The sequence below is a fragment of the Mauremys reevesii genome, linkage group 8 (assembly GCF_016161935.1).
Source record: "Mauremys reevesii isolate NIE-2019 linkage group 8, ASM1616193v1, whole genome shotgun sequence".
NCBI classification, from domain to species: Eukaryota; Metazoa; Chordata; order Testudines; family Geoemydidae; genus Mauremys; species Mauremys reevesii.
The window spans coordinates 18075629-18100553 of record NC_052630.1 but is presented as its reverse complement, the minus strand read 5'-3'; the positions used below and the strand labels follow the sequence as shown (position 1 = coordinate 18100553).

General features: G+C 43.6%; 1 protein-coding gene and 1 long non-coding RNA gene across 7 annotated transcripts in view; one reads left to right on the top strand and one right to left on the bottom strand.

Moving 5' to 3' along the window:
* The window catches only part of STK32A (serine/threonine kinase 32A), a 96988-nt gene that overhangs the window by 37752 nt on the left and 34311 nt on the right, over window positions 1-24925 (bottom strand). For all 6 annotated transcript variants that reach the window (XM_039486734.1, XM_039486733.1, XM_039486736.1 and 3 more), the window contains 2 exons: window positions 18882-19055; window positions 682-719 (listed from right to left, as the gene is read on the bottom strand). In XM_039486734.1, the coding sequence (XP_039342668.1) occupies window positions 682-719; window positions 18882-19055 (212 nt within the window). The remainder of the gene's footprint in view (window positions 1-681; window positions 720-18881; window positions 19056-24925) is intronic.
* LOC120371159 lies at window positions 5014-7145 on the top strand. The gene is made up of 3 exons (XR_005584174.1): window positions 5014-5817; window positions 6007-6268; window positions 6946-7145. It is a non-coding gene; the product is annotated as an uncharacterized LOC120371159 (long non-coding RNA).

Here is a 24925-nt window from a genome sequence, read left to right as displayed (position 1 = left end):
AGTTTTGCCTGAGAAAGGCTTAAGTAAAGATTCCAGGATTAAAATCTATATCTACATTATAAACAAAAAACTACATTAAAAGAACATTAAGGTTGCAGAGTTAAGCACTCAAAAGTTAGGAAATGACAGAATTAAGGTTGCTTGTGCAACCCCTCATTCCCTCTGTGTGTGTCTACATTATAATAGAGTCTATTATTACATGATCTGGCATGAAAAATGTCAGTCCAAATGGTTGAAGTTTGACAAAGTTATAAGTAGCTGAAAACAGGATCTTCTAAGGAGAAATGTTGGGCAATCAACTCCAGGCAGCACTAATTGTATCATCTATAATAATGACTTCTAGAAGTGTCACTGAATTACAGTAACTGGAAGTATTTAAGAATAGACTAGATAAATTATGGGGCATTAATGTAGAAGAGAGCCATATAGATGTTCAACAACACAGGGCTGTATAGCACTAGAAGATTACATGATGGTGCTTTACAGAAAGCAGGTGAAGACAAACAAAATACAAAAGACAGTTCCTGTCCCACACTGCTTTCAATCTAACACAGACAACACAACACATTGCATAATACAAGGCTCCAAATCCAGGCTGGAAGGTGCCCATTTCAAGTCACCTGCTCTGTGCTGCTCTGTGCACGCATACGTTCCAGTTACCGCAAAACAACCGGCACTTACCGTGCTCATCCAGTAAAATGTTGTCTGGCTTCATGTCCCTAGAAGTAACAGAGAAGGGAAAAAGGGATGTCAGCATAGAATGGTGACACATAATGTGACTGTACAAGCCTAGGGAAAGGTTTGTGCGAGATATATTATTATAATTTATACAACACCCACGTTTGCTGGCATTTTACAGACAGGAGTAAGAGGCCTGCTATACCAGAGACCTTGTGGGGTGGGATTATCCTGTATTTCTCCTCTGTGAGCCAGTGATCCTTAGTTTAGACATAATTAGATTAATGATGATAAAGAAGGGAAGGGAGGACTAGAGTTCCTCTGATATGATCATGTGGCTGCTTTGGTTTGCAGTGTCTGGTTCTTGATAGTCCAGCTAAATGTTAGTGGTTCTTTGTTTTGATCAGCAGTAGTATGTGTTAGGCCCTGGTCCAGTCGTGCTCTCAAAATGGACCCCAATCTATTCATAGGCGCCGATTACATGGGTGCTCTGGGGCTGGAACACCCCCTGGGGAAAAATTGGTGGGTGCACCCACCGGCAGCCAAGCTCCCCGCCCCAGCTCACCTCCGCCTCCTCTCCTGAGCGCACCGCATCCCCGCTTCTCCTCCCAGTGTTTGCCACTGCAAAACAGCTGTTTCGTGACTGTGGGAGGGAGGGAGGGGGGAGGAGCGGGAACACGGCACACTTGGAGGCGGGGAAGAGGCAGGGCCGGGGCTGGGATTTGGGGAAGGATAGGGACAGGGAGGGGGTGGAGTTGGGGTAGGGACTTTGGGGAAGGGGTTGGAATGGGGGGTGCAGGGAGGGGGCAGGGAATCAGGGCAGGGCCGGGGGTAGGGGTCGAGCAACCACCGGCACCAGGAGAAGTTGGCGATGTTGAGTCTGTTGTAAGGGGATCCAACTGCTGCTAAGCTTCCTGGGTCTGGCCAGTGACTGGTCACTATTCCTAGCTCTGGGTCTCTCAGGTGCACTCTCCACATTCTTGGGCAGTGGGACCTTACAGCCACCTAAACCCTGGAACCACTGCCACAGCCGTCCAGAGCCTCCTACTTGCTTCAACATGTTTATCACAAAGTCCGCTGGCTGTGGAAACTCTTGTTTTCCTAGTTTCACCCTTCAGGAACAGTGTGGTAGGAAAGCCAGGAACACAGGCTTAGCATAGGAATTTCTTAAACACATACACACTTTACTCTTAAAAAGCACGAGACAGTTACAGATCCTTGGAAACCAAGAAATTCCTAAATGAACCCTCCTAGTCTGATTTCACCCCATTTTGTAAGTCTCCAGGTTTGTTCCTGCCTGCCTTCACTCCTCCTTCTGGGATGAAAAGGCCCCTTTTGTTTAGAGAAGCACCCCTTGTTAAAACAGGCCCTGTACCTCAGCTCTCCCAGCCATTCGCTTAGACCTGGGTGGGGGAATTCCAGCCCCCTTCCTTCTCCCCAGATAAGTTTCTGTGAAGAGAGTCCATTTAAAGTCAATGGTCCTGCTCACAGCAAATCCATTGTTTCACCAGGGCAGAGCCATTCAGTGCTAATAATCCCTGATGTCTCTGTTACAGAATCATAGAAATGTAGGGATGGAAGGGACCTCAAAAAGTCATCGAGTCCAGCCCCGTCACCACAAATTTTCTACTCCATTACCCATGCTTTCCAGACATAATTTCCGCTCTAAATGTCAAGTTCTTGCTACCAAATGGATGGTCTAATTCACAATGATTGTTACAATTACAAATAGTGTTCATGAAACTAAATAGAATTTAAAAATTAGACAGACATATTCCCCAATGTGTCACAGTACTATACTAACAAGCGTTCAATCACATCATAGAATCATATTTTGGAACAAAAAAAAGCAGAAGCTTCCCCCCTTTTGTCAGGTGCACTCATAAGAAGACTCTAAAAGTGCAAAAGCGCGGCTTACTTCAGAATGTTCTGACTGGCATAAAGCAGACCCAAACAGGACACACGTATCAAGCAGAGTCGGGATGTACAGCTTTCTGCTTCACATTCAGTTTTCACATGGATGTTTTCGTATCTGAAACCAATGCCCTCTTGCTTAAAAATAAACGCTCGTCATGGCAGATGCATGTTTTATTTGTTGGATATCTTGGTGAGGTTTCAAAACGAGTAACTAAGGCGCTGCAAAACTTTCTGAGTGACATCTTAAATGATTTTTTTCACTATGAAAATTTCATTATGAATTTGAAAATTGGTGTAAAAATTGCACTGATTTGCTTAAAAGTGTCCCCCTTTAAAATGACCCATTCCAAACAAAAATTAGATCATTCAAATCAAAAGGTGAATTCAAAAACTGACATCCCAAAATAAACATTTTTTTCATGTTTCGATGTAAAAATAGCCCTTTGACTGAATTTCACAAACTAAAAAACAGAGTGCAAAATTGCCTGAAATGTAAGAACAAATGTTTCCTTGTAAAATTTTGCCATGAAATGTTCACCAGTTTTGCAGAGTTCTACGGCTGTTCAACAGGTTTCAGTCCGGTGATAATTTAGACACTAGCAGCCCATAAACTCTGAACCAGAACCCTTCTCTAGCCAAACAGTACCCACCAAGAGCTTGCAAGAGAAAACTACACTGCAATATGACAGTGTAGTTATTCAGGAAGACATACATTTATTCAAAATTTTCAAATGATGAAATGAAAAATATGAAACATTTTAAAACATGCTATATCACACTTTGGCAGACATTTAAAAAACTGAGCTGCAGAGGGCAAAACTGGTTAGAAAATGCACTGGAATAGTTTCTACTTTCATCCATCACATTTTAGAAATGAGTGATTAGTTATGGAAGTTCATTTTGGTTTAATATGAATTATATTTCAATCATAAGGAATATATACCCTAAAAGTAGTTAATTTTTGTAATAAATATTTTATTGAGGGGGAAAAAAAGAATGGCCCAAATCAAAACCCTGGATATCACAACTCCAAACTTTCAGTGAATTTGAATCTGAACTCAGTGCTCCAGGCCCAAATCTGAAAAAGAGACAGATAACAAGAGAAAGATATGTGCCACCTGGAATTAGTTCCACACTCCATCCCTCTCCATGGGTAAAAATCACCTGTTTAGAGGACCAGAACAGGGCATATGCATCACTTACATTCCATTTAATCCCCCAAAACTAGGCTTAAATCAGACACAGGATTTATACTGGCCCTCTACACAGGGGTGAATTTCATCCCATAAGGAGAATACAGCTAATCACTAAACCTGGAATATTCTTGACAACACTACACAGTGAATAAAATCAACAGCAGCTGTACTTTCAGAGAAGAAAGAGAGGAGAACAGAAGCACCTAATATCAAGGGAAAAGTAAGAAGGTAACAAGGTGGTCCATGCACTTTACAATGTTTCAAGAAGGACTGTGTTTATCCTCATGAAACTGGGTTAATTACTTCTCTAATCAGAAGAGTTTTTGTAATTGTTTCAAAGCCTGAATTTTCCAGCTGTGTTATGGCTTTTTCGATTGCCCAGGAGGTTGATTATTCATAAAATATGTTTATCAAGAGGAATGGCCAAAAGGGAATTCCCAGCCAGATGGTGTAAGAGTTTCCCAGAAGCAGGGCAATATTTGCTAGTAACCATGTGGTATCTCTAATATGGCGTCTATGAAAATTGCAAAGCAAAACATGATTTTTACTCCACACAAAAGGATTAATCGAATTTCACGACATACTTAATGGCTCTTGAAGATCAATGTAAATTTCTTCAAGTGGTGGTTTATTTCATTGCCTTTAATTTTATGAAACCAATGCAATTATGGTTGCTGAAGGGTGAATAACAATAAAATAACCTGAACCTACACTAATAAAAGACAGTTACCTTTTCCGGTGTTCTTCGAGATGTGTTGCTCATGTCCATTCCATATTAGGCGTGTGTGCTCACCACATGCACCAGTGCTGGAAGTTTTTCCCTTAGCAGTATCCGTAGGGGACTGGCTCTGGCGCCCTCTGGAGTGGTGCCCACATAGCACAGTATAAGGGGCTCCATCGGCTCTCCTCACCTTCAGTTCCGTCTTGCCAGAAACTCCAACAGTGGGGAAGGAGGGCAGGTCATGGAATGGACATCAGCAACACATCTTGAACACCAGTTACGGAAAAGGTAACTGTCTTTTCTTCTTCCAGTGCTTGCTCATGTCCATTTCATATTAGGTGATCCCAAAGCAGTACCCCTGAGGTGGGTAGGAGTTAATGGACGTGTAGATTGCAACACAGCTCTGCCGAACCCAGCATCATCCCTGGCCTGCTGAGTGATGTCATAATGAGCCATGACCGTGTGGACAGAGGACCATGTTGCAGCTCTACAGATGTCCTGGATAGGGATGTGCGTCAGGAGGGCTGCCCAAGACACCTGCACTCTCGTCGAGTGGGCTCTGACAATCAGCAGTGGCAGAACTCTCGCCAGATTGTAACAGGTACTTATGCATGAGGTGATCCAACTGGAAATCCTCTGCGCAGACACTGGAAGGCCTTTCATCCCGTCTGCTGTAGCGAGAAAGAGCTGAGTTGATTTACAGAAAGGCTCGGTACATTCAAAATAAAAAACCAAGGCGCTCCGGATGCCCAGGGAGCAAAGACGCCTTTCTTCACTGGTCCTGTGTGGGAGGAAGATGTCCTGGTTCATATGGAAGGTAGATACCATCTTTGGCAGGAAGGCCGGGTGGGGCCGCAGCTGAACCTTGTCTTTGTAGAAGACCGTGTATGGCAGTTCTGAGGTCAAGACTTTAATCTCAGAGACCTGTCTCACCAACGTCACCACCACCAGGAACGCAGCCTTCCATGACAGGTGGGAAAGGGAGCAGGAGCCCAGCGGCTCAAAGGGCAAGCCGGTGACCCTAAAGAGGACCAAGTTAAGATCCCACTGCGGGACAGGAGTCTGTACCTGTGGGAAGAGTCTCTCAAGAATCTGACTGTCATGTCATGGGAAAACACCGTCTGTCCTTGGATTGGTGAGTGAAAAGCAGAGATGGCCACGAGATGTACTCTAATGGAAGAGTGTGCCAGGCCCTGGTTCCTCAAATGGAGCAGGCAGTCTAGACAGGACAGCCAGTATGGAAGAATGCGAGGGAGAGATGCCGCATTCGGATGTCCAGTGGGAAAACCTCGTCCACTTTGCCAGGTAAGTCAGTCTGGTTGAGGGCTTCCTGCTTCCCAGGAGGACCAGTTGGATCTCTTCCTGTGGTCCTTTGATGGCAGGTCTGGTCGGTTGGGCAGGGGCCAGGGAGGAGCCGCTGCCAGGTTCATGAGCATGCCGAACCAATGCTGGTATCAAGATAACCTGAGCTTTGTCTCTCTTGATCCTGGCCAGGACCCTGCTGATGAGTGGAATCGGAGGGAACACGTACATCAGGCTCCCTGACCGTGACAGGAGGAGGACATTGGAGAGAGAGTCCTTGTCCAGACCTTGCTGAGAACAAAACCGGTGGCATTTCCTGTTCTGTCTCGTCCACTTGGAGAGTTCCCCACTTTTGGAAGATCATGCAGGCTACCTCTGGATGGAGCGACCACTCATGGTGAGACGAAAAGTCCCTGCTGAGCTGGTCTGCCATCGTATTCTTGACGCTGGGAAGGTGAGAAGCTTCCAGGTGGATTTCATGGCTGATACAGAAGTCCCATGGAGCGCCTCCTGACAGAAAGACAATGAGCACACTCCCCCTTGCCCCTTGGGATTAAAAAGTACTGGGAATAGAACTCCTTGTTCCTGTACTCGAGAGAAACTTCCTCCACCACACGCAGCTGTAGTAACCCGTTTACCTCCTGCACAAGGAAATTCCCCTGAAAGGGGTCCCTGAAGAGGGACAGGGAAGGCAGGTGGGGGGAGGGGGGGAATATAAAGGAACTGGAGGGTATAAACCTGCTCCACTGTGCTGAGGACCCAAAAGTCTGAGGTTATAGCCGTCCAGGGAGGGAGGAAAAGGGAGAACACTGGGACAGATGGATCCGGGGAATAGTCTGGGAGGTCGCCCTTGGGTGCACCCTCAAAATGACCGTTTGGCCCCTTACTTGATATGGGTCAAGCCCGACCAGGCAGAGGGTGGAGGCGAGTGGCTCGGACAGCGCTTGTAGCCCTTGGCTCATTTGTGGGGCTGGTACTGCCAAGTCTGGCTCCCCTGGCCCTGGCCCTGAGGCTGCCCCTTGGTTTGAACCGCTTACGCATCGGGGCTGGGATGTAGCGACCCAGGGTTTTCAGGGTGGTGCGGGAGTCCTTGATGCCATGCAACTTGCTATTCATTTGCTCCGCAAATAGGGCTCGGCCATCGAAGGGCAAGTCCTGCATTGACTGGTGGGCCTCGGAGGACAACCCAGAGAGGAGCAGTAGGAGGCTTGCCATATGGAAATAGTGGAAGCCATGGTGTGGGCAGCAGCATCAGCAGCATCTGATGCCACCTGGAGGGCTGCCCTGGCCGCAGTCGTGCCCTCATCGAGGATCGCTCAGAACTCATTCTTGGAAGCCTCGGGGAGTGACCCTTTGAACTTAGCCATGGCTTCCCACATATTAAAGTCATATCGGCCAAGGAGGGCTTGGTGATTGGCCACTCTCAGGTGAAGGCTGGAAGACTCCTCAAATCTTTATTTTTGGAGGTGGCCTCGGGTTGTCCTTGCCTCTCCTTGTGGTTAACTGCCTTGACCACAAGGGAATTGGGGGCCAGGTGGGAATATAAGTACTCATGCCCCTTGGCTGGCTCTAAGTACTTGCACTCAGCCCTTTGGAGATGGGGGGCAAAGAGGAGGGAGTCTGCCACAGGGCATTAGTGATCTTGGAAACCCCTTCAGGAAAGGGTAGAGCCACCCTGGCAAGAGCCAAGGAGCAGAGGACATCAAACACAGAGTCCGAGAGCTCTTCCGATTCCTCTGCCTGAAGCCCCAGGTAGGAAGTGACCCTCTTCAAAAGTTCCTGGTGCGCTATGGCATCATCCTGAGGCATAAGTGCCAACTCCGTGGGTGCTCCACGGCTGGAGTCAGTGCTCTGCACCCACTGGCAGCCAAGCTCCCCGCCCCTGCCCCATGTCACCTCTTCCTCCGCCTCCTCTTAGAGTGCTGCATCTCCACTCCTCCCTCCCTCCCAGTGCTTGCCGCCACCGAACAGCTGTAGGAGCGGGAACGTGGTGCGCTCAGGGGAGGAGGCAGGGAAGAGGCAGGTCTGGGATTGGGGAAGGAGTTGAATATAGGGTGACCAGACAGCAAGTGTGAAAAATCAGGACAGGGGCTGGGGGGTAATAGGAGCCTATATTAAAAAAAAGACCCAAAAATAAGGACTATCCCTATAAAATCAGGATATCTGATCACCCTAGTTGAATAGGTGTAGGGAGGGAGTGGAGTTGGGGCGGGAACATTGGGGAAGGGATTGGAATGGGGGTGGGAGGGGTGGGGCAGGGGGTGGAGTCAGGGCAGGGCCAGGAGCAGAAGGGGGTTGAGCACTCACTGGTGCCAGAAGTCATCGGCACCTGTGTCCTGAGGAACTGGGTGAGGCGGCCCCATGATAGCCACGTCTAGGACGATGCCGGCACTGGCGGGAACCTCCACTTCCATTGGTGGTCCTGCAGCTTGCTCCCTGGGGTATTGCTGGAGCCGGTGTGGGAGGCACTGGGAGCATCAGGATCTCCTGAGCTGATTGAAGGGCTTCAGGTGTTGACAGTACCTGAAGCTGGCTGGAGCCTGCACCACTATCCAGAGTCACAGGCAAAGTATGGGATGGGTTGGACCTCTTGACTTGAGCTGGGGCCCGACTTCCCGAAGGGGAATTTAAGTTGCCTGGCACAGGTCTTGGCTCGCCCTCTTTCCCTTACGGGAGGTAGGAGATCTTCCCCTCACAGTCCTTTTCGGCTTCGTGACCGGAGCTGTGGATGTTGACCGGTGCCAGCTTGTGGATGGCACCAGCGGAGCAGTGCGCACAGAGGTTGCGGTGCTCAGTGCGGAGTCGGACCTCTGCTCTGGTGCTGGGTGAGTGCCGACTCCATTAGGAGGGCTTTTAGATGGAGGTGCTCCTTCTTCGTCCTGGGTTTAAAGGACTTGCAGATACGTCACTTGTCACTTATATGCCCTTTGCCTAAGCACCTTATGCATCTGGTATGTGGATCACTGATGGGCATAGGCTGTTTGCAATGATCGCAGGGCTTAAACCCTGGAGACTGTGGCATGCCCCACCCCCAGCTGAGTCCTGTTCGGGACTAACAAAGAATCTGAGAACTACTACTAAGGGTAACTAATAAACTACTAACTATATATAGGTTTTCAATGTTTGCAAGAACAGAGAACAAAACAATGCTAGCAGAAGCAGCAGACGTTCTAGCACCGTCACTGGTGGCAAGAAGAAAATGAGTGTCAGGGGAGCCAGCGGTGCCCCTTATATCGCGCCATGCATTATCTTCTGTAAATGTAAACAAACTTGTTTCCCTTAGCAATTGGCTGCACAAGAAGTTGGACTAAGAGGACTTGTAGGCTCTAAAGTTTTACATTGTATTATTTTTGAATGCAGTTATTTTTTGTACATAACTCTACTTTTGTAAGGTCAACTTTCATGAAAAAGAGATTGCACTACAGTATTTGTTATTAAGTGAACTGAAAAATACTATTTCTTTTATTTTTACAGTGCAAATATTTATAATAAAAAAAATATAAAATGTACACTTTGCATTCTGTGTTGTAATTGAAATCAATATATTTGAAAATGTAGAAAAACATCCAAAATATTTAGTAACTTTCAATTGGTAGTCTATTGTTTAATGGTGCGATTAAAACTGCAATTAATCACAATTAATTTTTTTGAGTTAATTGTGTGAGTTTACTGTGATTAATCGACAGACCTAGTTTATGTCCATTTCCAATCTTGCCATATTAGTGAATGCATTCCACCTGAGGAAACTATACAAAATCTGAGATCTAGTGGAGCTGATAACAAGAGAAATACCAGGAGGGAAGAAAAGGAAATGCACAAAACTCAGTGTAAAGTTAAATTACAAAAGAATCTGAGAAGAAAACATCTGCACCTGTTGGAAGATGGTATTTCAGCAGGAAAATAAAACATTTGAGAAGTCAACATTGCATAGTCTGAGCAAAAATAAGGTCCTTAGTAAAGGTTGGTTTGCCAATGAAAAATACACAGGCTGCTGTAATATGTGGATTTCTTTTTTAATTTGCTTCCATTCAAAACAAAACAAAACATCATTACAGAAGTGCCCCTACAGAAGTGATCTCTTAACCCAGTTTATTTAACATCTTTGTTTTAAAAAAATGCATTCCATACGATGGGGTTTTGTTTTGTCAATGGGAAAAGCTATTTCCGTAACAAGTGAAGAAAGGGAATACTCCCTACTGCAAGAGAAAACGCACAACTGATATTCCTGCCGTAAGCACTTGATTGACTTTACAAGACATTACCTGGTTTTAATAAGCTAATTACACCACATCCCTCACTTGCTCTGCGACTGAGCCATTCACCTTGAAATTTAATACAGCATATGGAAATCTCGAAGAACACCATTCAACCACAATGAAACTAACCCTTTAACTGTGGAGTGCTTTCCACCAGGCCCGTGGTTTCAATGAGAACAATCTACAGGGCTAGGATTTAGCCTTTTAAAAATGTAATCTATTAAAAAAAAAGTATGGTTCACAGAGTCATCTTTATCTGGAAAAAAAGAAAATGTGTATAATCATAATACTAATCATTTGCACCGGCACAGCATCTTTCATCTGAGCAACTCGCAACGATTCACAAACACCAGTTGACTACGTCCTGGTATCCCCCTGTGAGATGGGTACGAGATATATACAGTTCACTTCACCGTCACTGAAATACCACTTCCGGGGTCGAATGTAGCAGGTGGGTTTTTTTCTTTTATTAAACAATGCAACGGTGCACAGTACCTACTACACCACAGGTTAAAACATAAAAGGCCAGGTTGCCAAACGTGTGGATTCTTGGTAAAGGAAAAATTTTAATAACCGCTGCTACCATGTTTCCAATAATGTTTTTTATAATATACTGTATATACTTGTTCATAAGCCAAATATTTTTGGTTAAAAAGTGACGCATCAAAGAACGGGGCTCGGCTCATAAAACGGGTCTACACCAAAATTTGATGATTTTAGACCCTATGGAATCACTGAATTGAATATCTAAGACATTGTTGTTTTGTTTACCTGGAGTGTCTGGGGGCATGGAGCCCCTCAGCTCCCTGTGGCCGTGGTTCGCCATTCCCAGCTACTGGGAGCTGAGGGGCTCCGTGCCTGTGAACTCTCCAGATAAACAGAACGTCCCAACCCACCAGCGGCTTACCCTGACGGGCCGGAAGCCAAAGTTTTCCAACTCCTGAAATATAGTGTGGCTTATGAAAGGCTCATACAGTTTTTGCTATTTTTACCTATCCATTTTGGGGGGGTCGGCTTATAAATGAACGGGCTAATGAATGAGTATAGAAATAATTTGATTTTTTCTTTTTAAAAAATCGAAAAAAGGGTCCTTTTCTAACCCTTTGAAATGAAAAAACCTTCAAAATTTTGAAATATTTAATTAAAATAGTTTTTCTTTTTTTGACCAGCTTTACTTAGGGTTAAATATAATGTATTACCATTGGGTCCAATTCTGATCTCACTCACTCTACTTTGCAATCTGTGGGGTCCCACCAGTGTCAGTGAGATCAGAATCAGTCCCTAATGTCTACACATTAATTAATATATTCCACTTTCCTTAAAAATACATGCACCAACATTTCAAGCCATCAGTCTTTGTCTTTGCTGCCTCAGCACAGCTTTGCTCATACAAAGTAAACAATTATCTGCACATCTCCTGAGGTTCCCAATTACAGATGTGGTACTCCTCTGCTCAGTCACTCTATCAATTAAATGCCATCCCCTCGGAGTACAGTGATAATTATACGACCTGCAAAATCTTGCAATTGGCCAAGTATGTTTCATTGTCTTACATGTATCTCGAACAGCCCCAGCTGCAGCTCCGATTGCATGTCACGCACCTTAAGGGTGGTTTCAGCTTCTTGTGAATGTTTCTGGAGCAGAGAGGCTGTTTTTTTCAGGGCTTAGTGCATTTGTTCTAAGGCATTAAGGAGCCCTGGCTCAACTGAACTATTGCTCAGCTGAATGGCCATTCCAAGCCCACTGGAGATGGTGTGGTCATGCCACTGGAATTCTGACTGTAATGTAACTTTCAATTGCAAGTGCAGAAAGTGGACAGTAAAGGAAGGCAAATGGAAATGTTCTTCTAATTTAGGGTCACATCTTGCCCTAAACCTTGGGAGCTACACAGGACACATATTTGTTAGAGTCTCGTATATATCTGAAAAGTCATCCTGTGCTGGCCCAGGTGGGGAAACATGGGCTGGAATGTACACTGCTGTTTTCCTTTAAAAAGAGGCAGAGAGAGTGCCTCTGGGTAGCAGAAAGTTCTACAGCACAGGTGCTGGGATGCAGACCATGCCCCAAGATGGCTGACCAGGACATATAATCTTTTGATCTGTAAATGGCGCATGTTTGCTCTGAAGACACTTGAAAAGAATAAATATGGAACCTGAGATGGTATTTCCTGCAGTCACTTTTCTGACTACGGGCTAGTTCTTACCTAGTGTAAACCCAAGTCAGATGTTGGCACATCACTGCAATGTATAGGAAAAACCTGAAGCAAATAAATCAAACACTTGTTGGACTTTAGTCTTCGCAAGTTTCCAATTACATTAGATTAAGGTCTGTTTTATGTGAGGGTTTCTTCCTTTTACAATGCACATTTTAGGGATTAGAACTGTGTATTCCTAAACAGTCTTACTGGAAAGACAGAATGACATATTGCACTCTGCAGTCTATTTGAAAAAACACGTGTGGAAACTGTGGATGGGAAGAGATACATGGCTTTGCTGCATATGTTTTCTGTCCCAGAGTATAACCTCTCTGCTAAAAGTCTGATGAAGGGTAGTAAGCAAACAACTCCCCACAGGCAAGCAACTCCTAGTTAGTGCATGTATATGTGCAGTGTTTAGCCATCCTCTAATGAACTGTGGCTTTCCATAGAGATGGAATGATAAACAACACCAGACTGGTTTTGTTTTGTTTTTTTCTATTGCCATTAGAAGGCGGGTTGAGTCCTGATAGCAGCTGTTGATATAAGTTAATCATAAAAAATGGCCATAGAGGGTCCCGTGAAAGTTGGACTGGTGTGGTTCTTTTGAGCAGGGCAGCACACAGGGTGATGCGAACCCCTCATGAGGAGCACAGCCCAGCTTTGTCAGCTTGGGAGGGCAGTGCAGGAGTGAGCCAAGAATCCTCTGGCCCCTAACCCTACAGTGGGAAGCATGTATGGGAGCAGAGGGTTGCTTTTTGCTTTCTCCCATGCTAACACCTGTGTACGGGAGGAGCTCTCTGAAAAAATCCACAAGGCCACTACATTGTCCTCCTTTAAATCTCTCCTTAAAACACCCTATGCCTGGATGCACAACACTCAACAGTGGTTAAATCAAGGGGCAGCTGGTAAAGTTTATCACACAAATCATGAACTGTCTCTTTGTTGAATCAAACCTGTCACCTTTTGTTTTATACTGTAAACTCTTTCGGACAGGACCATCTTCTTGGTATAACGTGTTCAGTCCCTAGCACTTGACTGGGGCCTCTAGGAACTACCACAGAGAAATAAATTAATAACATCAACAATTATAGCACAACGTCAAGCTGAGAGTTAGGATTTCTCCCCACTGCTCCCTTATGCACATGCCCAGCCCAGCTACTCAAGCCAAGCACTGGCCTGAGGCTTTGGCACTTAGTGTCTAGTACAAATGCCAGTACTAGTACTGTGTGCCGGTACTAGCACAGTGCCTGGTACTACCTGCTTCAGCGGATGAGGGAACCGATGGGGCCAGTGGTGAGGGAGGGAGATAGTGAGGATGGTGCTGATTGGCCAGCATTCCCCAGCTCCCAGAATTTAACCTGGAATGGCAGCCATGTGGAGCATCTTTTGGCTCTATGGGCGATAGGCAAGTTGTGCACCTCCCCTGGTTAATGTTTAATAAAAGTTGCAGGCTGCCACTAAAATCCATCCATGCGTCTGTCCTCATCTTGCCGCTGTGTCCGCACCAAAGAAACCTTATCCCCTACTTGACAATGTATAATTCATACTCATCCATTATTTGGTGGCTGGTGAGCAGGTGCAGGGTAGAGACGCTAACCCAATACCCTCATTACCACTCTACAGTTTTGTTTCCCAGAGCAAGGTGGTGTCTGTGGGTAAGTGAGTTTGAAAGGGGCAGCTGAACTGTGCCTGGCTGCAGAGAGATAGACGCATCACAAAGCAGAAATCCAGGCATGTGTTAAAACAAAAGAAAAAGAAAGAAAAAATAAAACTACTGAGAAAATAGAAGCTCTAACATGCCAGTGCCAGTCTCAAGCTGCAAGAAGAGCTGACCTTTTCAACAGGGCTGGGATTCTTCTTAATTGAGGGGTGAATTATTCCTATGAGAATACTGAAAGTCAGGCCTTTTGCTGTTTGTCACATTTGTAAAACATCAGACTCAAAGCTATTTTAAGCTTCACTGTCTCCTGTATAGGATGTTCCTTCCCTGTCTAGTGACGCTGGCTCATTTTAACATTCATTAATATATTGGGGTTGGGTTTTTTTTACTATATTGTGTTCTGAAACATATTGTATTCTAAATTTTGTGCAGTGCCTTCTTTCTACAGCTTCACACCTCAGAGTTTCTTGCTGAGCTGATTTCATGGAATTATTATTATATAAAACTTATTGTAGCAATTTTTAAATTCATTCTCTTCTTCCCTTTTTTATATTCCTTAGCTGTGTTCTCTATTAACAGATACCCATTCCAAAGGCCTCTGGTGTGTTATGTTTGTAATGCATACCGTAGAAGAAGCAGGAGGTAACAACACTTTGATGCAACCAATTTATCCATTTAAAGCCAAATCCTACAGTCCTCACTCAAACAAAATTCCACTGGATTAATTGTTTTTTTACCTGAGTAAAGACTGAACATTTTCTGTTGAAATAGATTTCTATTGAAACTGTCATTGGAATAACACACTACACCGGAAACTCATGTGCTACCAAGGCCAATCAAAAGAATCAGTAGGCATCTTCTGGTCATTTGAAAACAACACACAAGCAGAGAGATTACACTGAGTGGAACATACGATCAGTGCTGCAGGCCTCTTGCCATAACAGAAGATCATGTGGAAGAATAAGGGGAACCTATGCCTCTAGATAGGTAAGTCCAAAACTGACTGCAAAGAGTTACAAAGGGATCTCATAAAACTGGGTGATTCTGCTTCAAAATGGCAGATGAAATTCAGTGTTGATATGCGCAAAGTAATGCACACTGGAAAAAATAATCCCAACTGTACATACAAAACGATGAGGTATAAATTAGCTGTTACCATTGAAGAAAGAGATCTTGGAGTCATTGTGGATAGTTCTCTGAAAACATTTCCTCAACGTGCAGCAGCAATCAAAAAAGGCTACTGGATTATTAGGAACCACCAGGAAAGTAACAGATAATAAGATAGAAAATATCATTATGCCACTATATAAATCCATGGTACGCCCACACCTTGAATTCTGCATGTAGTTCTGGTCACCTCATCCAAAAAATATATATATTTGAATTGGAAAAGGTACAGTGATGGGTAACAAAAATGATGAGGGGTATTGAACAGCTTCTATATAAGAAGAAATTAAAAAGACTGGGACTTATCAGCTAAGAAGAGAGACAACTAAGCGGGGATATGATAAAAGTTTATAAAGTCATGAATGTTGTGGAGAAAGTGAATAAGGAAGTGTTATTTACCGTATGACATAACCCAAGCACCAGGGGTTACCCAATGAAATTAATAGACAGCAGGGTAAAAACTAACATAAGGATGTACGTCTTCACACAATGCACAGTCAACCTATGGAACGCATTGCCAGGGGATGCTGTGAAGGCCAAAAGTACAACTTGGTTCAAAGAGGAATTAGATAAGTTCATGGAGGACAGGTCCATCAATAGCTATTAGCCCAGGTGGCCAGGAATGCAATCCCATGCTCTGGGTGTCCTAAACCTCTGATTGATAGAAGCTGGGACTGGACGATGGGATGGATCACTCGATAACTACCTTGTTCTGTGCATTCCCTCTGAAGCATCTGGCACTGGCCACTGTTAGAAGACCGGATACTGGGCTAGATGGATGATTGGTCTGACCCAGTATGGCCGTTCTTATGTAAAATATCACTAGGGTGGTCTATCCCTGTATTAAAGTTATTGAAAACTCCAAGGAAAACAGTACCACAGGGGCTAGCATTAGTGATTCAGTAGATGACGCTTGTTCCTCTCAGTCGGTACCGAACCAATGTCCTAACATGATATTAGGCAGCCGTATGTTGATGGAAATGGCATCTTTGAGATAAATTGTAAAAACATCTGGATAACTTGTGGCTATTAAAGATTCCATGGTACTTTTCTCAAGAGTAGGGTGCTAACCGAGATCCTAGCTACATTTTATTTTAGGTCATTTTCACTTCTCTCTTTTGGTACTTCTGTGCCTCCCCTCCTCCACCAATCACTGTAGCATCTAAGCAGCTACATAAGCTCCCAAAGCAATTGTAACTGGACAGGGTGTGTCCTTTACTTCCTGACTTAAATTGTTGCATGTTATTTCCTGTGCACTGAAAAACAAATAGTGGCTGTGCTTCTCCCCTGTGGTGGCTGCATTTCAATGTAGAATGACTTAAACCCTGTGTACAGTTTGTACATCAGATTATTAGGTTTGTAAAGATATTTGTGATCATTCAGGATGAGAGGTAATAGAAATATGATGTTATTATAAACTGAAACAGAGAAAAAATCTCTGCTGATATAAATGGCCATAGCTCCATTGACTTAAATGGAGTTTCATCCATTATTACCAGCAGAGAATATGGTCATGATGTACAAATGCAGCATATTGGCCAATTCCTATTATTTTGATTAAAACAGTGAGTTTTATAGAGAGAAGGAAGGCATCAGATTCACCCTCCGGCATCACATTTACTGTATTTTTATAACTAGTTGTCTAATTAATCTATATAATTGTTCCAGAAGTTAAAAAATCCCACCAGTAATGTCTGCATTTGGAGCCTGACATTACTGCTTCTTTGAGCTAAAACATACCACATATCAATCATAATGGGATTGTGATGGAAGGTGACCTATCGCTTCTCTGTACTGCATAAACGATCTTTTAATTTCACATTAGTAATTCAGTCAAGAATATTTTTTTTAAAAAAATCAGACTTTAAAAGACAAATATAAATTCTTCTTTGGTAGTGTTCAGTTGTAATAATTAGTTTCCATGAAATTACTCTTCAGAGGGATGGTTGCAATTAGGCCCTGAGGGCTGATTGTAATTAGTTTTGTTATTCTTATGGGTATTTTTAAAAGCAAGTAATCACTTCCTCCAAATTTTGAACATTCCCTGTCATCCAACATAGCTGAACAAAGCAAGCAAAGGAAAGGAATCAGAACAGGAGATGTGGAAATTCAAGGTCACCTTCAAGATCACCTGTTATCAAAGTTCTCTTTTTCCCTCTTGTGATAGATACCTTGCAGAGCAGGTGGTATCCTGTGAACCGCAGGGGCAGTTTCCTTCTGCCATATACTACTACTCTGTATCCTACTGGAGCTACCATTCATGCTAACAGAAATACCACATAGACATAAGACAGTAGAAGGTCTTTCATTGGTTGGAGGAACTCAATTGTGCTTCATTGGCCATGCACAAACTCCAGTGAGAAATTCCCAACATTGAGAGAGGCATTTAATTCACATATAGGAGAAGGGGCATCTATTTCCATTCCTCTTCCTTCGGTTTCTTACAGAGAGTTAGCCCTGCTGCCTACAACTTCAAATGCAACAACAGAGGTCTCAATAGAGGTGCCTTCTCTCCACTGCATTTCCTTCAATGGATAGGTCTGACATTGAGGAGCTGGAGCGAATTAAATCTAGTAGTTATATCTTCTTGCAGGATGAGTGGAAAAATATTCTATGGTATCTGCCCAAGGGAGGGAAATAGCATGCTCTCTGCATTAGAAATATTTAAAACCTTAAACTTCTCTAAGAAAAGATTTCAGGAAGCCACAAATGTGAGTTTTCTGCCCTGTCCCTAAGCTTCTCCTTCTCCTTCCACATCAGTGAGGGACAAAACAGATGAGTACTGTTATATCTACTCTCGTCTGTCAGGAAAGGGGAGCCATCTGCAGTCCGTTACACAGAACATTTCCTCTAGCTTTGACTCTCTACCTCATCCTGATGCTCCACATCCTGGGCACCCTCCTCCCAGCCAAGGCAGCCTGGAAAAGACTCCCTTAATAGTCTGTCCATGCTCCTACAAGTTTCACTGTTGAATGATGTGAGGTGTTCCAAAAGTTATGTATCCCACACTGACATAGGTGGAATAAAGCAGATGACTTAACATGCCTTTTTCACTTCTAATTTCTATAGATATACATTGCCTCCAAAGTGCTTCCCAAACCTGAGAGCTGGGAAAGACCTGAACCAAGAAAAGTTGGCCAAAGTACAGTTCAAAACAATTATTTTGTAAAAATGCATCTTGGACCCAGACATGGTCAAGTGGTTAGAACTTGAAACCTTTCTCAGGAGTCCTGATTCTGCTACTGACTTCTGTAGGATACAGGGCAAGTTGCTTAACTTCACTAGGCTTCAATTTCCCTTTGTGTTAAAAGGAGATAAAAATACTTCCTTTGTAAGGCACTCTGAGGTTCTCTAGTAAAAGTCACCATACAGGTGGCTAGGTATTATTATTTTCTGAACATGATCACTTTACTTTCCAACAATGATTTCCCTATCAAATTACCTCAGTTTACAAATTAAAACATTTTTCTTACAACAAACAGAGCAGGCTCCCCTGCTAACAGGAAATCAAGCGGTGTTATTTCTGTATATCAGCCATAAAGATTTATGAATCAGAATGTAGTGACTAACTTTGCAGCAATGATGCATGAGGCAGAATGGAATGCACCTTGCTCCACTCAGTGGATGGAATAAAAAATGAGTAAAGTTGGCAGCTGTGACTTAGAGATATTCAGTAACAAGCTGATGTCTTTTTCTCATAGCTAAGGTTTAAAACCATAAGGTAATGCGTACCAAGACGCAACAACAGAATGTCAACATCAACCAACCTTTCAAGCCCATGACTGACCTGTGGATGATGCGTCTGCTCTGGAGATAGTCCAGTGCCAATGCCAGCTCACAGATGAAGAGTTTCACAGTGCCTTCTTGAAATCGAACATTTTGCTGTAGATGATAACGCAGATCTCCTCCAAGAAGTAGATCCACCACCATGAACATGTCCTCCTCATCTTGGAATGAGTACCTGAGAGAGTAGAAACACCATGCTCCAACCAAGTCTTGACTCTGGACAGGTAACATTCAAAGAAAAAGGGATCGAAAGTGCTGCCCTCAACAGCCACATCTGAACAAAATTATTATAGTGCTACATCCTTATATGGAGTTTTGTCACTCCCACTCATATGTTTGGACCATACTACGTTTTACAGACACATATGGTATGTATGTACTGCAATTAGACACCTGTGGCTGACCTGTGCCAGCCGACTTAGGCTCACAGGGCTCAGGCTGCAGGGCTGTTTCACTGCAGTGTCGACTTCTGGGCTCAGGCCGCAGCCCAGGCTCTAGAATCCTGTGATGTGCAAAGGTCCCAGAGCCCAGAAGTCGACACTACAATGAAACAGCCCAGCAGCCCGAACCCGAGTCAGCTGGCACTGGCCAGCCGTGGGTGTCTAACTACAGTGTAGACATAGCCTATGGGCCCAATCCAGAATCCTGCTGAGCACCTCTTGCAATCCTGCTGAGCACCTCTTGCAATCCTGCTGAGCTGAGGGCATTCAGCAGCACATGAGACTGGGTCCCTAATTTTTCAAATCAGATCAATGTCAGTGTTTGATACTGTAAGTAAGTTCATAGTATTAACACTAATCAGATTTGGGACAAATGTACTGATTACTGATGAAGACTTTGTCTCTCTATATACCTATCTAAATATCTCTATACATCTTTACACATCTTTATATGCGTATTTTTGAAAAAGGAATTGGTTCACAGCTGTCATTATTTCTAAATAAGAAAGTAATACTCAGGATCAACAATCCAGTGCTTATGAGCAACCGTAAAATAACAAATCAGCCTAGTGCTGGTGCATTCACAAATGTCGGAAGGGAGGGAAGATCAGCAAAGAAGCAGATTTTGTTTTCAAGCTTCCAAAGAGTTATTTTAGGGAAGAAGGGAAAAATATATTTAACAAATCAAAAAAAGAGACCTTGACAATACTGTTATTTTTCAAAGTGTGTTCTTTAATTTCAATAAGTCACAATGTATACCGGTGTGTGTAATTATGGCTGAATTACACACACTTCTATTTACATTTCTGTGGCAATTTCATGACTGGATTGATCTGGGCACATCTGTTTGGTTATCCAATTAACTACGGCCAGTGGGAGAGAGAGCAGCGGATCATACTGTGCAGGTGCCCCTGAGTAAATACTGGCACAAGAATACAGAGAGTCCCACATCATCATACTGTGTACATACCTGAAAAAACATAGACTAGCTACTTGCTACAGATGCTATCAAAAGGTGATAGTCTAAAAGGAACAACGTGCCAATTTTTTTCTTAAACAGAAAGGGGCCATCTAATTTTAATAGGAAAAGCAGATGTCTGACCCTGGGAATGAAAGCCATCCCTGTTCTAGTAGATTAGCTGCCTGATTCCCCCATCCTTTAAATTACTACCTACTTCATAGTGGTGTTGTGAGGAAAGTTAGTAGTTATAAAGTGCAGAGTAAAGTTGTGTCTGAAAAGTATTAAAAAGCCATTTTTCTAGATGAAAAGGGGTTTCAAACATTTAGGTAGAAGGATACATTTTTTACATAGTAAAAAGTAGGTATTTCATTTGGGTAAAGTTCTGTCTCTTTTAAAAGCAGTGGGAGTGAACAGTAATTGTTCTGCTTAGGATCAGGTCATGAGCCTATTGTCCTGACAGAAAGGAAATAAAGCTCAAATGCAAATATTCTGCATGTTTGACTGGACATAGTTAAATGCTTTGGGTAGTTTCAGGGTTATTTTCTCCAGTAGTGCCTTAGGGGCTCAGGAAATGAACTTATTTTTTTTAAACAATTTGTGCTTTTCCATTTGGCAAACATGGATTTCCTGTTTTTAACATGTCCCTTCCCATTTACCTCTAAACTCTCAACCCCACCTCAGCCTCAGTTGTGCTTCCAAACCATGGGATTTGACATCAGCTTGGCCTTATTTGGGTACTCTAGTTTGTGCAACAGCATCAACACTGAAGTCAGCAGAACTGTTGTACTGCCCTTGTTAATGAACTGCGGCTCATCAGATAACTATAGGAGTATAAATGCACAACACAGTGATTTTATATAGCTCCACCATCAACATCAGCCTTTCCTTGAAAATATCAGCCTCTTAATTCCTAACATGGCCCATGTTAGCCAGGAACAGCAATTGCAGAGGAAATCCTGCTCAGTCATTGTCCCTCGGGCTGAAGCATTCTTTAGAGAATTTCATTAATAAACTCTAGCAAGTCTCGACTAAACATGCATGCGCTGATATTTTTCAAAGTCTTATAACGTGGGCAAATTTGGGCAATCTGGGATGGCAAAAGGCACATCACTGCCACACCCTGCCAAATGTCAAGTCCCTGCTCCAAAGCATGCAGGCACTAGAGTTTCTCAGCTAAGCAGTTAAAAAAATTTAGAATGCACAAAACAGCATATTTGTCCCCCAATCTCATTGTCAGAAAAGGCTGGACCATTTTTCCTGAAGTTTTCCTAAAAAATTCAGCCTGAGGCAGATGTCCAGCATGGGGAATTTCAGCCCAAATTGTTGAAGTTTGGCAAAGTTAAAAGTAACTGAAAACAGAGTTTTAGAATGAAAGTGTCAGACAACCTTAACTATGGGTATTGTTAGCTCTGCCTACAATACTGGGAGTCAAATGATGGCTCAAGTAATCAATACTTTCCAGACGCTGAGCAGTCAGTGCTCACAGCAGGCTCCTGAATATAGAGATGAAAAATGCCTGCTCTTATGCCAAGAGATTCCCCCAGGAAACAGCATAAGCAGATAGGATGCTAAATCAGGTTCTGTCTTTGCTTAAAAGCAAAGCAGATTGCACAAACTTCAGCAACCAAACCAGGTGGCAGAGTTGTGTAAATCTTCATCATACTGGAAGGCTTAAATCACTGTAAAACTGCGAGTCACAAAAAGCTCTGTAACACACATGAGTGCCTCTAAGAGTGGCTGATCACAGTCACTTCTTTTCTTTTAAAAGAAGGGGTTTTTAAGTGAACGTTGTGCTTGCAAGAAGTTGCAGCTGGACAAGGCAGTCCTGTGTTGGGCCACAGAACACATACAGAACAGGCAGTAGCAGTGCAAACTTTCCTCACAGCCTGCCCAAAAGCTGTTTTGATGGCACTACCTCTGTGGAGAGGAGGTTTCAGTCTTTGGCTCTGCGGGGACTGCCAACGAGGGTTCCAGTTAGGGCAGTTTTGTGGTGTATATATATGTGTCCGCTGGAAAATGGCATTATTACCATGCCTGGAGTGTGACTCAGATTGGCTTTATGGAGGACTAAACAATTCTGTTGGGAAAAAGGTCTGTAAGAGATAAGACCAGTGAGCAATTCAGCTGGTGCTTCTCCAGACAGAGTTCTTCAGTCTGTGCAACAGTACAGGACAACCTCAGTGTCTATGCTAAAAAAGAGAGCCAATGGCTCCTCACTAACTAATCAGCCACAAAAGTCATCCTTCCACCTGCTAATATTGAAAGCACTTCAGGCGTCTCAGCCCCACAGTTTATTTCGGTTGGGAAGTCGGATATTTCACTTGTGTGCCCCCACATTAGGTAATCTCTCTCCAAATCCTCGACAAAGTCCTCAGTGTGTTATGAAATGGGATCAATCCCTTCAGATCTTGCCTCTCTGACAGCATTAGCTTAAAGAACATGGCCATTAGATCATAGGTGCGGGAACTAAGGGTGTTGCGGGTGCTGCCGCGCCCTCTGGCTTGAAGTGGTTTCTATCATATACAGGGTTTGCAGTTTGGTTCAGTGGCTATCAGCACCCCCACTATACAAATTGTTCCAGCACTCCCACATTAGATGGATCACAAGCACGTGCATTTCCTTTTTGCTATTCAGTACATAATCTGAGGTAGGTAAATCCTTCAGAATTTGGGTCGTGCGGGCTGCAACACAGTGACTAATAAAACACAGACACATTATAATTTTTATGGTATGTGGGGAGTACTGGGCATTCCCTACAAACTGTGTTAGGATCCCCCAGAGCCACTAGCCATCATATTAGAAGTATCTGTGTTTCTCTCATCAAGGAAGGGTGCTTCTTAGTCTTCTTCTAATGACCGGGCCATTGCTACTGCCGCTACCTATGGGACACAAGTCCTTTAGCTCATGTGCTAGAGGCTCATGCTTTTAGATTATTAGCTCCTGGGTTCAAACCCAGGTTTCAGCCCAGGGGGGTGGGTGATATATGTCCCCGTTTCAGCGCAGCAGTCAGTAGGAGTAAGAACAGCAATATTTCAAAACATAGTCAAAGGGAGAGGGAGCAAATTGATTTGGCAGAGGGCAGCTCAGGGGTGCGTATCGTGCAGGTAGTGGGGCTGGTCTGACTGAACAGCACGGCCTACATCCGCTGCATATTTGTGGAGCTGTGCAGTTGTTTTAGGTTCAGAGTAGAACCCTAAACTCACCATTATTTTGGGAGGCTTGACCTACAAACCTTTCCTACAGCCTTATGCAAGATACAACAGGCATCTGTTCCCTCTTTCCAGTAGTCAGGAATTGATGCCAGCAAATCTATATCCGCTAATAAAAAGTTTCTATTTATGAAATCCATTCGGGAGAACTTTACTGTTATTATTCTGCATGTACGCTCAGGAGGCATTAGGGAATAATACAAAAACCTGTAAACAGGCTACGGCTGATCACTATATCCTGGTGCACTTGTAACATGTCACCAATGCAGTTACTTTGATGGTGCTAGGTAAAAAGTGGCAGTAAAAGCCAGCATGTATGGATCCCAAATACTCCTACATCTTAGAAGCCTGAGGTGGGATAAGGGATGCCATTTCCCCAGATAATGGTGTCAAGCCCCGGCTGCTTGGTCTACTGGAAACACAGCATGGGATTAGCATTCTGGCCTGAGCTCTGCACTGGCAGTGCACCTGCTTTTGGCATCACTCGGCCAATTATGATGGGCTACCCTGTCTCCTCCTATGTAGACTCAAAGAATCCTACCAAAATCAGGAAGACGACACAGCATGAAGCTATAAGGTGGTGTACACAGCTGCACTCAAAATCACAATTAACACAACAAATAGTGTCTGGGTTTGTATAGGAATGACTAATTCACACGCATTTTCTGAGACTGGTTCCCAAGAGCTTGTTAGTAGTGCAGACCAGTTGCTCAGATAGGGGATGCAGATGTTATTTACTGCTCCAGTTTAAGTAACTCCACTGGATGTCTTCATTTATCGCGTAAGGTTTCCCAAGTATCCCACAAGACAACTCTATTGATCAGCTGTGGGCAGCACCTTTCTATTGGCTATTCATGCTGGCATCTCATCAATTTGATAGAATAGCAAGCATCACCAAAATCAAGCAACCAAACTAATCCAGTGAAAAATGTAGTCCATGGATCATAAGCAAAGTTTAGCTGTCACATTTTGGGGATGTGGCCACAAGGGAGCGGGAGGTAACCATAATCACGAGAGAAATGGGAAACTCCAAGGTTTTGCTTTGGAGTGGTCTATGCATAAACACCACCTTTCATGTTGAGCTACTTGGGTTTGCATGGCTGAGTTCTGCTTTGAGTTCTCTATCCATCAAAATTATTACATTTCACCTGCTTTAGCACTGAAACGACATATCTCAGAGGATTTCAATAAGAAACCATAAATGAACTCAGAATCATTCCAAAGATTTGTGATCCTCAGTGGGTTTTGAGTTTTTAACTCAAAACTCCAAGTAACCAAGCAAGATTCCTATGGGTTTGGGTTTTGTTTTGAATGTTTTACCCCATTCGAAAATTACCGTTAGAGCTAATAAGTGTAATTACCCAGTATCCTGCAGGGACCTTCTAGTTATGTTATTTACCAATGGACTCTATTAAGCTGCTATGTAATTAAAGGA